This window comes from Solanum lycopersicum, chromosome 10 (genome assembly GCF_036512215.1).
Source record: "Solanum lycopersicum chromosome 10, SLM_r2.1".
NCBI lineage: Eukaryota > Viridiplantae > Streptophyta > Magnoliopsida > Solanales > Solanaceae > Solanum > Solanum lycopersicum.
In genome coordinates, this window is record NC_090809.1 from 57,405,512 (window position 1) to 57,419,486 (window position 13,975).

Genomic DNA, 13,975 nt, shown 5'->3' on the forward strand with positions numbered 1-13,975 from the left:
ATTTATGGTATGGATTTTGTGTGAGAAACTTGAGACTCGGGAATTTTGGTCAGACATTTGTAATGTTGGCTTCTGTATACTCTTTTGAATTTTGGCTAGGAGTGGGTCTACGATATCCTCATTCAAAGCAACATAACACATAAACATTTAAACAAATATATCGTGTCCCAAATATGCATGTGACCCTTTTGTGCCAAGGGTAGGCCTAGCGATCTGAAGGATGTATTGCGCCATTTAAATAAGTAATTGTACCCCCGAAACGAATTTCACTAGATGTCATAGCGTTCATTACACAATCAAAATCAAACGGTATACATCTTGGGAATGGGATGCAACGCAAATACATATATAAAATCAGTCCAACGCAGGAGAGTTAGAGGGTTGATGATCCAGCTCCTCTTCTGGCCTTCTCCACTTCTTCTCAGATAATGCATTTGCTGGTGAACACGTATGGCTCAGTGAACGCAGCTTTGGAAGATGTTGGTACGGCTTGTAAGGTGTTCATCTGCTCATCCAAAATAGTGTCCAAACGCATTAGACAAGTCCTTGTGTCAGCTAATTCTTGTGACATTACGGCCAAAACTCTCTGATTTTCTAATTCCAGGAGTTGGTATGCTTGCTCTCTTTGTTGAAATTCCTGTTCTTTTTTATAGAATTCCTGCTCCCTTCGGTCCCACTCTTGCTGAAAATGGTACGCGTGAATCTGAAGCCTTGTCTCCACGTCTTCGATTTTCCGACTCGTGCGTGGTGTCGGATCCACTACACCATGCAAATTATTATGCAATCATGTCTTATATTCGTCAACATATCCAGCTTCATACCTATCTGCGGTAACCTCCCCCTTTATGTTGACACGTCCGGCCCATTCCTGGAGGATAATTTTAGCGAAAGGTATTTTGTCCTTCTCGTTGTAATCGACAATGAAAGAGCTGGCATCTCCTTGGGCGGGTATGATTTGGACTTTCCCAAATTGCCGCATTACTCGCGTCGGGTTGTAAGGACGCAATCCTCTGATGCCGGGAAGGACTAAAAATGGCAATTTGGCCCCTTGGGCTGCTATCATCTGAGACCTGAAGCTCGGTAATACCCATTGTATGTCTCCTTCTTTCAAATTGTAAAACACCTTTGCCCACGCATCCCTGGTGGTGTGAATTGGAAATTTACGGATACTCAAGTAGAACTCGTAATTATCGAGAGGACTTGTTTGACTTGGTTCGGCCAAACCCTGTAGCTGAGGGTTGTCTCTTTTGCATAGATGTTCCATCAACCACCATTGAAGTAAGATGTTGCAACCTTGGAAAAACGGGAAACCATTCTTGCACAGGCTCAAAGATCGGTAAATGTCGGACAGGATGACTGTGGCCAAACAGCAATATTTCTTTTCTTCAGATTTTCTACCGACTCCTCTGAACATGGCATTCACTACCATTATTACCCGGGTGTCGATCTCTTTACCTTCGTCTTTAGGGAACACCATAGTTCCCAAGAGGCATGCGGAGAAAGCGATAGCTTGGGTTTGTCTCCAAGTACTGTAGTCATGGAATTCATTTGGGAATAGTCTGAAATAATTGTCGTGCCCCCACCTCTCGAAAAACCTCATCAGTGGAATGTTGTGGGTCTCTAACCAATTCGCATTCACTAGGGATAATATGTCTCTTAGCTCAGTCTCGGTTGGCCTATCTGGCAGGAGAATGTGATGATCGGGACGCTTTTTCCTTTTGCCACACGTCCCAATCGAGTCAAGGCAATCTTTGATCTCTTCTAATGTGGGTGTTATTTCGACATCTCCAAATCGAAAGACCATCTTCTTAACGTCCCAAAATCGGGTGATGACTTCGATAAACGTGGGCCATACCTTGAAGTCCATTATCGAAGGTAGGTGACCCAAGTAAATCGAGATCTCTCTCTTCTGACACTCCTTAAGATTGCCCCACCATACTCGAAGAATGTCGGGTGCCTGGGTGACCATTTTGAAGTGAAGAAACTGACTTGACATCTACAAAAACATACAACTAGTTAATTTTCAATCCCCCCGATACAACAACTAGTTAAACACGCAATACATCCTTCAAATTTAAACAACAAACATGAGCGTCCTATCGAGTCGCAGGCTCTTTGGACTCAAGGTGGACTTTTCTAATGGGCCCGACACTCCTTGGGTGTCGGGTCATCCTAGGCCAATGCACTATTTTCGGGATTTGGTTTTGCTCTATCCTAGTTTAACTAAGAGTGGGTTATATTTAAAGTGGAATGGGTAACCCAAGCGGACTACTTGGGCTGGGACAATTAACGATCGTTGACTATCAAGTAATCAACTACACTCGTCAGGGTGCCCCGAGAAGATTTTTGGTTAACGAACGACTGCGAACCCGCATAATCGTCCTTTAGTGGAAATGTAAAAAAGTGTCGTTTGACGGAAGTATGTATGCTATGTATGCAACAGTTTAAAAAATCTAAATAATTTAAACACTTAAACAGTTAATCACAAATAATCAAATACGTTAATCTTAAGGTTAGAATCCTCCAAGTCCCCAGCGGAGTCGCCATTTCTGTTTTATCGAAAAAAGGGGTGATTTTCGAAAAGAGTTTGTTTTTAGACTTTAGGGAGTCGCCACTTAATTTTTAAGAAAAATCAAGAAAACTTCGTTTCTAAACAACTTAAACAGAAAAATTGTTTTGAAACATTTTAAGGGTTCGGGATTCCTATTAGTATCTTAGGAAGGTGTTAGGCACCTAAAACACTCCGTTAACTTACGGTTTTCCAACGATTAACTTATTTGACTATTTTATATTTTAACTTTTGCAATTTTGAAGTTGAACCATTTAAAGTTTTATTTAAACAAGTTTAAATATTTAAGACAAATTTATAAAATTCCAAAATATTTATCTTGCAACTTTGCGAGTCTATTTTTTGAGTCAAGCTCTCTTTAAAGTTTTATCTAAACCGAACCTCACGAATTTGAAATACCATTTTTAAGACTTATTAAATTTAGTAAAGTAGAAAAAGCTTTTCGGCGGGGTTTGGAGGTTCCTAAGCTTAGACTAACAACATTTAGACAACGCACATAGGCAAGTAATAAAGAGAGAGAGAGAAAGAGATTTGGGTCCAAGTTTCGGATTCTGTTCGCCTTGGCCGAAACTCAGATCCACCTGTTTTTGGGTTTTTTAACCCATTTCTTGTACCTGTCCTAATTTAAAAATAAAAATACAAGAAAGTAAAACAACAAGGGCTTATGCCAATTACAAAATGCAAAACAAAAATAAAATAAGGAAAGAGTCTTCTAGTCCATCTTCTTCAATCTCCACGACACTTGATTTTCTACATTTTGCCCGTTTTGACGAATTGACTCGGATGAAAGACTTTCGAGCCTTTATGACTCTCCAAAGTGCAAGACCAAAATAGAGTCCCAAATGGACTCGGGAGAGAATTTCCCATGCCACAGAATAATAAAATAAAATAAAACAAATTAGTAGACGGAATACGGATTAATAACACGCATCTTGAATAAGACAAGGATAAAATAAAGTATTAGGAAGTCGAACTAAGAGAGACAACAGAACAAAAACTCAACATGATTCTTCGAAGAACCTAGACATAAACAAAGAGTTCATGACAAATAAAGCAGTAATGGTGACTTGCAGTGATGCACACCTTTACTACTTAACAAAGATGCAAAATGAGCGACAGATCTTATTGCACAAACATGCTCCAACGATAAACTACCACTATTTAATCAAAACTCACAAAAGAGAAACTAATGTAATTCGAAGATACAATCTCCTCTCGAAATGCAATACACTTAACAACTTGACGCAAAAGCCATAACATAACTCAACAATACCATTAATGAAATATCGACGCCACTGAATTTCTTAAAGAAAATGAATCTAGATAGAGCTACAGAATGACCAACGGGCATGGATGACGTGAGAATATAGCGAGCATTTAATTTAAAAGGACGAAACAACACCTATGATGACCCTCACCAACAAACAATACTCGTCAACAGAATCGATTTTTGCAAACAAATAGACATGGCTTTGACCTTCTTAGCAGAGGCTATCTAGGTCGAAATAAAGCACCGAGACAAGCAAACTGGGAATAGAATGAAGATAAGGAGAGAAAAGGCCAACATGGTCATACGAACATACAGGCCAACAATTAGAACCAGCTAGTTTTATGCATTCACAAATACAAAATAACAAAATGTACAGCCGGTAGAATTCGAAATTATCAATAGAAAGAGATTTCATGCTTCATGGCTGAACAGCGATTTTACATATGTTTTAACAATGGATATTGAACCCGGATCCAAGAAAACATCAAATCATCAACGAGAACGGAAACACACAAACTCACAGACTAACGAACAAATTTCATCATTGACTTGCAGCTAACCGTAAGTCAAGAACATAAACACAAGCATCTCACACAAACGAGATCAAACAACAACATATTCGGAATAAGATATGCTTGAAACGGAAAGAGTATTACCTTTTCTAGCGCAGCGGAACAGGGACGATACGAGCAAGAACAAGAAGGAGCAGCGAGCTTCACCGCCTCAGACGAAACATGAGCTGCGCGAACAGAGTCGAGACCCGCGATCCTTCGGAAGTCTCTTCCTCGAAATTTCGCACGTATTTGTATAAGGTTCCTCAAAATCGCTAACAGTAGACGGAAGAGGGAGCAAAAATTTTCCCCCAAGAATTTGCTAACCCAAAATCTTTCGCTCAATCGTCCAACCAAAGTAAAGGGAAGCCAAATCTTTCTGAAAATTTTCCAACCCCCGGACCGCCCCCCATTCAGTCTAGGGTGGGGGTTTATATAGAAAACGTTAGGGCTTTTATCTGAGGTCGGTTTCGGCCTATTTTGAGTTCGAAATTTGAAATCCCTTTGGGTCAAACCCCACAAGGTAAACGTCGCGTGCTGGCGAGGATGAAATTGACACCTCGCAGACCTACTCGACAGCGTATGGGTCTCTGCGCTTCCGTCTCGTTCACGCGAAGGGGAAGGGAGAAGAGTGTGGGGAGAGACGCGGGGTTGTTGGGGGGTTCTGTTTTTCTGCGTTTTTGCAGGCTGCGATGGGATGGGGAGAGAAAGGGAAAGGGAAAGGGAAAGGGAGGGAGGTCGCGTGGGGGAGAGACGCGTGAGGGAGACGAGAGCGTGGGGAGATGAGGGAGAGAGCGAGAGAGCGTGGAGGAGACGCGGGGTTTTCCGGGTTTCGTGCGGCTGGCTTGGGAATTTGTTGGCGTCTGTTTTCTGGGGGGAATTTGGTTTCGCTGCTTGTGGGGAAGAAGAGAAGGGGTGAAACGGGTCGGGTCGGAGCGGGTATGGGCTGAGTTGAAGGGTTTTTTTTTTATTTAAATGTTTTGGGCCGTCTGAATGGGAAGAAGTGGGCTGGGATATTTAAGTTAGTGGGTTGGGGTTAAAAGGGAGTTTATTGGGTTGAGGGGTAATTGGGCCTGGGGAGAGTGAACGAAGTGGGCCTGGGGATGTTTGAAAGGGTGAGCTGCTGAAGAAAGGGAGATTGGGCATGGGCGTTGGGCTGGAAAAGGGGAAGAGAAATGGGGTGGGCTGAAAATAAACAAAAGGGAAATGGGCTGGAGGAAGGGAAGCCTTAAGATACACACATATACATATACATATATGTATATACATATATGTATATATATACATCTATCTTATTTTCGCAAGATTTATAAAACCAATTAACTCATACCGACGCGGGTCAAAAATTGGGTGTCAACACCTAACTTTCGAACTAAGGCCTAAGCCTGGACACAATTTTCAAATGGATACTCGACATTGACACCGAAACTGAGATTCAACACTAACTCCCTACCCCAATGACATATTCAAAATCTTAATTGAGATCTAACTTTGGAATTAGGACCTGATCTTGGACCCAAATTTCAAATCGATACTCGACACCAACACTTGAATTGAGATCAGACACTAACTCCCTACCCCTATGACTTATCCAAAATCTAAATTGAGATCCAACTTCCAGACTAGGACCTAAATCGTGGACCCAACTTTCAAATCGATACTAAACACTGACACTTGAACCGAGATGTGATATTGACTCTCTACCTCTATGACTTATCATAAATCTAAATGAGACCCAACTTTCGAATCGATACTCGACACCGACACTCGAACTGAGACTCGATACTAACTTTGACTCGGGACCTGACTTTAAAATCGGTACTAGTATACGTTTCGAACTCGACTTTTGAAACGAGATATGTACCCAACACTTGACCTCAACCCTAAAGACCGATTGAGGCCCCAAATACCTGACCTGACCTCAAATCTCGATCCGAAATCAGACTCTAGCACTTGATTCGAAACTCCATCCTACCACATGACTCGAGACTTGATTGGGATCTGATCTCAAATGTTAACTCGGGACTCAACTCACAACAAGATCCAACCTTGACCCAACCTGGAATTCAAGAGTTGGACCTCAAATCGCAGTCGAAAATTGGATTTCGAATTGAAAATCAAGAGTAAAATCTCGAATTAATACCATAAATCGGTACTCGAGACTTGAATAAGGGTGAAAAATTGAGGTGTGAGATTTAAAAGAGTTATGAATATATTTCCTTACTTTCTGGAGGTAAGTTATTTTCTTAAATTTAAAGAAAATAAATTGATTTGAAAACATTTTTAAAAAAATATTTAAGCCGACCATACATTAAAAAATTAATAAACATAATATTCTTTCATGCCTCTTGACCTCCTACAAATTCAAGTGTACCTATTTTACTATAAACATATAAATGACATACGATTTCAACATAATCAAGGCACCTTCCTCCTTCCAATGTGTGAGTCATTCAACATAATAGACACGTACACATAAAATGTAGTAATAAAAAAATATAATAAGTTAAAGGTTCTATGTCCATTATATATGGTAGGTAGTAGCTAGAAGGCCATTGTCAAGAGGAAAAAAATGCAATGAATCTGGAGTTGTTGCTTCATTTTATAGCATTCTCCCATTGATATAGCAAGGAAAAAAGGGAAATTTAAATTTGATTATTATAACAAATGAAGGATGGTAATTAGTCTAATTATACAATTTTAATTTTGCTTCCTGTTGTCCACAAAATTCCACTGCTTTTCCGCCAATAAATCCACAAAGTTTAACAAATAATTTAAACTAATTACGTCACAAAAATGTTATTGTAGTATTTCCCGTCGGTCCACAATTACTTGTTCACTTTTTCTTTTATAATTGATCTTAATTATTTATCTATTTTGATAAATTAAGAAAGGATAATTATTTTTACATATTATACCCTTAATTAAATAATTAATTATTTTAAAAAATATAGAACTATCCACTTTATAATTAATAAAAATAAAATGATGAACTTATTATATTATTTTTTAATAAATATATTAATTTAAAATTGAACAAGTAAATAGAAACGAAAAAATTTGTTCTAGATGGTCAAATGTCTGCTCTCGTCTTAATGAGTCCGCATTAAAAGACCCTTTTTTCAACTTTGAAAAATTAAACACATACGACAAAATACACCGTTTTTGCTAAGTGAATTCTAAATATAAAGTATTTATAAATATATTAAAAAGGTCAAAAGAAAGATTAACATCTACTATATATTTATAAAAAAATATTTTAAATATAAATAAATAATATGAAACTTGTTTGATAGCTAATTTAAAGGTGAGTTTGATAGATATTTAATTCTGCATAAATAAAGTCATGTTTGGTAGTTCATTTGGACTTTATTTATTTATGTATAAATTTAAAATAATATTTACTTCATAATTTAGAAACCTACACAACCAATATATATATAAATTACGCGAAAAATTATGTATTGTTTTATGCAAGATATATAAGGTGAAATATCTAAACTTTGTGTTAAACATAAATTCCTTCATAAACAATCTTTACATTATCAATACTTACATAATTCTAACCAGTTATCAAAATAACCCCTATAATTTTCTTTCGAACATAATTCATCCTACGTAGCTCCACCCCTCATCATAATATAAACTACTCCATAGTAACTATATATTGATATTTTCTAACAATAATACAAATATAAACATAAAATACCTTACTAATCCAAATATATCCCATGTGAGAAAGAGAATCACAAAGAAAATACTATATATTTGTTACTATAACAAACTAGCCTACTTTATATTCCATTATACACCTAAATAAATCGATCCGTCGGTGATCATTTTACATGTACCCACATGCTAGCAACTCACTAATATAATTTCATCAAACTATACTATAGTATTATCTTTTTTGGTACCATCCAAATATTCCAATTCGTCCTCATCTCCAACTATATCTCTCCAACCAAAACCATTTATTCCCCTATGTTTCAATTTTTGATTTCGAGTTGGTAAGCTCCTTTCACTTCAGCATGTTAGATCAAAGAAGAAGTTTCTCATTCAGTTCATTTGATTGCAATTCTTCGAATAATAGTGCTAGTCTCTTTTCATCATCTACTGATGATTTTTTCGCGAGTAATTTCATTATGTATGATACAGAGGATGATGATGGTGATAATGATGATGGAGCGTACATAGAAATAAACCTTGATACACCGCGAAAACTGGCGCTAGAGGATAAGGAATTTAAGAATTCTAATTCTTCAGAGATGGAGTTGAGGATATCTTTTTCATCAACCGGAATTCCCCCAACAACAACCTGTGGTACCACACAACATGCACAAGGAACAACAACAACAACAACAACGGCTAAGCCAAGGAGGGGACGCCTTTTCGTATCGTTGGCTCGCATTGTAAATGAGTTTATAGCTGCATCTTCCGTCAAGACATCAAGTTCAGTTAGAGCAATAGAAGCTAATAATAATGTTGCCCATGAAAATGGACCTGCTCATGTCCTGCCACTCTCTAAATCTGACGGCGCAGAGATTACACGGACCAGGTAAATCTTTTTAGAGTTTATAGTAATATCATCAGAGCGGCTCAATAAAATTGATGGCCTAAAATCAATAGTTTATATTACATATCTATTATATTATAAATAAAAATATGAAAAGTAAATAACTATCATCCCGTATAATTACAAATCTTAAATCCGAGTCTTAAAATAAAAACAATCTTGCATGTCTCTTTAATAGGTTTTGCCGATCTCAAAGTCAAAAAATTCAATATAAATACTGAATATCAAATAAAATTGGAGTTCGCAAAACCTTTGCTTTAGTGGCTTGACTTTCTAGTAGGGCTACGTTATTGTAAATAGTTTTTACAAGTTCAAAATTTTTTGTAAAAATATTTAATTTTTTTTTGAAATACTTTAATATAAAATATTTTTTATAATGCTTTATAAAAATTTTATGACCCTTTCAAAATTGTGTTTCTTTATTTAAACATTTTTTTTTAATGGTCAATAGTCTACCTTAATAAATAAGTTTTGACGAGTAGGGGCCGTTGGGAATAAGGGGGTAACGTGGGGGCGGCGGAGGAGAATAAAATGAAAAATAAACCAAAGACCAGAAATTAGGACCACGTAAATTAAATGAATTCATATTACAACTTACATATATAATTTTATAAATATATAATATAATTGTCAACTTTACTTTTTAGTCAACTTTAAAATGGTTTACTTTTATTTTTAAAGATTTTTTAAAATATAGAGCATAAATTTATGTTTAAAATTTTATCAAAATTATAGTAATTAATGGTAAATATGAATTTATAACTTAAAAAATATAGGAATAGATTCAAACCCAAAAACTTATATAATTGATTCGTATAACTTAAATTCTGAATCACTCTTACCTCTAATCGATTTTATGGTTAATTTCTATCGCTGATATATTTTTTTTAATAAACTTTATATCAAGTCAAATATAATAAAATAAGAAATCATAGTGTAAAGTTAACTTAATTGTTATCACACACGTGGAATACTCATACTTCATTAGTAATAGTTAAACAATGGATAAAACTTACCTGCATCGGTGTTTACCCTATTTCAATACACGCATGTCATGTGTTTATATTTGTTGTTTATTTTACTCAATTTTAATTAATTAACGTGTGTTTTATTTCATTAAATCACATAATAATGAAAATTGAATTAGTTTGGTGTAAACATCTGATGCAAATAAGTTTTCTCCGTTAAAGAACAACTTTGGCAATTTTCCCTACTTTTATTAAACTACATCACCAATGAAATATGATTATAGTAAAACTAGGAGCATATGCATAATTTCTTGCTAGACCCTCTCATATCAAGCAATCATATTTATCATATATTAATTAATGTTTACATTTTTGCAGAAATGATTGCACTATAGTTCCTTCAAAGAACAATGGCATTATGAACTTTATAGTAAAATTGAAGTACAAAAATATTCCATCAATGCTGATTTCAATGGTAACACCCAAACCTAAAAATGCACAAATACGCGCCAGACAACCCTTGCTACAACGAGGGCGCAGTAGCACTTGCAGAGGCAAGGATCCAATGAACAACAACAACAATTATCTGATGAAACAAAAAACTCGCAATCATTCAGATCTTAATCATCAAGATATCAACCACAACAAATCAACATCGGGGATAATAAACTTTCAGGCAATGAGAGGAGTATTAGACGCTCTTATTGTCAAAACTAGTCGTTATTGCACGAGTGCAACAACAACAGGGGGATTATTATCTGGAAATAAGCAGAATAGCAGTAAAAGTTGTCCGAGTTCTATTAAATCGTCACCATTGCATAGCAATGTCTGTGATGACGACGTTAAAAAATTTTACTCGAGGGATAATTCTGTTCAAGCAGCCATTGCTCATTGTAAGAAATCATTTGGAACACAAGCTGAATTTGATTTTCATATTTGACAGTGTTCTCTTAATTGAGATGATTTTTGTATATATATAATAAAAAGTTGAGTAAAGGTCCATAGTTGGCCAATGGATGTCGAACTATTATAATTTTGTTTCTGTGGTTAATGAGTTGGGTTCAGAACATTGTAAGTAAACATAATTTGAAACATATGTTCTATATATCATAAATTAAATAACAAGTCCAAATCATGTTATGATTACAATGTCCTAAGGGTATCTTACTTGTTGACCCCCACAACTGAGTAGACAATTGATGGCCAATACCAATGGACTAGACATTAGGCCGAGTTCTTGACATTGGCAAAATGTCTAGAATCAGCCCATTGGTATTTGCAACCAATTGCTTACTAACATCATAACATAATTGAGGTTTGTATTTTAATTTATCATATATAGCGTATATGTTCCAAATTTAGATTAATTACATTATATTTGGATCCGGTTCCTCTTCATTTCTCCTCTTTTCATTTTTCTCAAGTTCTAGCTTGCATTGGAGACACATGTCATAGTTTGAAATTAATGGTTGAGATTTAATTGATTAAACTAAAGTCCTAATCATAATTATTTATCTCCATATATTTGTTTTTTAAATATTTAAGAAGCAAATATATGGAAGTAAATAACTATGGTTGAAACTTTACTTTAATTAATTAAATCTCAACCATTGATTTTAAACTATGACACGTGTCTTCGATCCAAGGTAGAACTTGAAAAAAATGAAAAGAAGAGAAATGAAGAGAAGTTGAATCATATATATTTGGATGTTAAATTATATGTGCAATTATAATATATATGGGACTGTCTCCATCCATGTAGTATACAAGTATGGTACCAGAATGCAAGCTATCCCAGCTAAAGCCTTTCCCTTTCTTGAACAAATTCAGTTTGTTCATAATCTAAAACACATAAAAATCACATATTCAATCATTTTTAGGGTTTTTACCAATCGAATAAGTTGATGGCAAGTCTATTAAGACGTCACCAAAGCATAGCAATGTATGTGATGACGACGTTAGAAAATTTTATTGAAGGGATAATTCTATTTAGGCAGCCATTGCTCATTGTAAGAAATCATTTGGAACAGAAGCTGAATTTGATTTTCATATTTGACATGTTCTCTTAATTGAGATGATTTTTTGTATATAGAATATAAGGTTGAGTAAAGGTCCATATTGGCCAATGGATGTCAACTTTTTGCAGTTCTTTTTCTACATCCAGTCGGATATTAGAACATTGAGAGGACCTTTTCCTAGTACTACAAGATTGAAAAGGACAATCCTCTAGTGTAATAATTATTGTGTTCGATCACATGTATAGAATCAATGGGGTATTGGTTATGGAATAAATGAAATTTCAATTTATATACACAAATAACACACATGTTTTTCAACACTAACATGAGATTAATTACATATACTAAGCATGTGTTGATAACCTGAAAAATAAAGTGTTAGTGTGACATTCTAAATAAACTAAATTTGGAACATATGTGCAATATATCATAGTTTAAAGAACAAACGCAATTCATGTTATGATGACACTCCCAAGGGTATCCTACTTGTTGACCCCGCAGCTGGGTTGGAAATTGATCGCAAATATGATCATGCATATTCTAGTCATCAGGCCGAGCTGTTGACTTAAGTCAAAAATTTGACTTCATGCCTATAATCTACCGGTTGGTATTTGCAATCAATTGTCTACTCACTTGCAGGGGGTCAACATGTAGGATACTCTTGGGAATGTTGTCATCATAACATGATTGCGGTTTATTTTTTAATTTATGATATATATATGGTATTTGTTCCAAATTTAGTTCAATTAGAATAAATTTGGATGTTAAAATATACTTGTGCAATCATAATACATGGGACACTCCGATTTTTATATATACAATAAAAGATTGAGTAAAAGTCCCCATTGGCCAAAAGATGTCAGGCTATTCCAATTCTTTTTCTACATTTAGTGCAGGTATTAGAACATTGAAAATATATTTTCCTAGTACTAGAGGATAGAGAAGGACACTTGTCTAGAGTACCAATTATCGTGTTCGATAACATTTATAGGATCAACTAGGATATTAATTACGAATAAATGAAATTTCAATTTATATACACAAATAACACATAGATTTTTCAATACTAACACAAGATTAAATTAAAGTGGAGGCGGGATCATATAGAACAGTGACCATATAGTCACACTTGAGAATAATACCTGTAATAAATGTGTTTGACGCTTCATAGAAAAAGTTATCAATACTTTTTCAAGGAGGTGGACCAAAATGCACTCCAACCTACAGGAAGACAAAGGCTAGAGAGCAAAGAACGAAAATGAGAATTGTGAAGACTTACCAAGTGAAGAAGCATCTCTCCAACAGATAAGATCTGCCAGCAAATTAGGACCACGACCCATGAAACCTGAGAGCACGCACAAATTAAGAGGGAAAAATGGTTAGAAGCAAGACGATATGGAACAATACAGGGATGAAGGTACTTACTCTTGTTAGCTGGCACACAATCACGAAATCATAGAAGCTCCGGGTTGTTGATAATCCAAAGAAATAGAAATCAAAGGCTTGGATTAATCCAAGGCGACAACATATCTCATAACAAAAGAAACAGAGAAAGAGTTGAGAAAAGAAGATAATGAGGGGATCTGTTTTATGAAACCCTACTCTAAGTATCTATATATAGCTCCATCCGGGTAAGAGTTGGATTGGGGGTAGAATAGAATGTTATTCTTTTATGTGTTTTTGTTGTTTGGGCTACTTTCGAGGTGGTGTTTGTTTTTTGATGTTGAAATTATTAATAAAATAACAATATTTGCTTTTGAAAAAATTGGGGGATCTTTAGTCCCCTCCATCATTTAAAACATAGAACGGGGAAAGTGCTTTTTATTAAAAGTTCATTGATTAAATAAAACCATCATCCAAATTTATATCAAAATTCTTAGCTAATTAAGTATGAAAATATCTTATCTCATTCATCACAATCCTTAGTGAAGTCCATTTTGTGTTTTTTGTGCAATAATTTCATAGACCACGATATTTCTTCACCTGCATATTCTACTATATTAGAAGTGTGATTTTGTAAATG

The 13,975-nt window shown here is 35.3% G+C and overlaps 1 protein-coding gene and 1 long non-coding RNA gene across 3 annotated transcripts; one reads left to right on the plus strand and one right to left on the minus strand.

Moving 5' to 3' along the window:
* Positions 1-7,853: 7,853 nt before the first annotated feature.
* Positions 7,854-11,083, plus strand: LOC101257120 (uncharacterized). Of its 2 annotated transcripts, XM_069290215.1 has the most exons (3): positions 8,135-8,400; positions 8,549-8,948; positions 10,313-11,083. In XM_069290215.1, the coding sequence occupies exons 2-3, from the start codon at positions 8,659-8,661 to the stop codon at positions 10,872-10,874; spliced, it is 852 nt and encodes a 283-aa protein (XP_069146316.1). In that variant the 5' UTR covers positions 8,135-8,400; positions 8,549-8,658; the 3' UTR covers positions 10,875-11,083. The 2 variants fall into 2 exon arrangements, with proteins under 2 accessions (XP_004249019.3, XP_069146316.1); XM_004248971.5 differs by having other exon boundaries at positions 7,854-8,948.
* On the minus strand, positions 10,264-13,664 carry LOC138339001 (uncharacterized). Its single transcript, XR_011211949.1, has 3 exons — positions 13,378-13,664; positions 13,095-13,297; positions 10,264-10,520 (listed from the first exon to the last, which is right to left on the minus strand). It is a non-coding gene; the product is annotated as an uncharacterized lncRNA (long non-coding RNA).
* Positions 13,665-13,975: the final 311 nt, after the last annotated feature.

What these genes read in the sequence shown, in the direction of transcription:
- LOC101257120 (XM_004248971.5), top strand. Translation starts at nt 8,422, where the DNA reads ATGTTAGATCAAAGAAGAAGTTTCTCATTCAGTTCATTTGATTGCAAT. An exon ending in GCAGAGATTACACGGACCAG is followed by an intron (nt 8,949 to 10,312) that starts GTAAATCTTTTT and finishes ACATTTTTGCAG; the next exon opens with AAATGATTGCACTATAGTTC.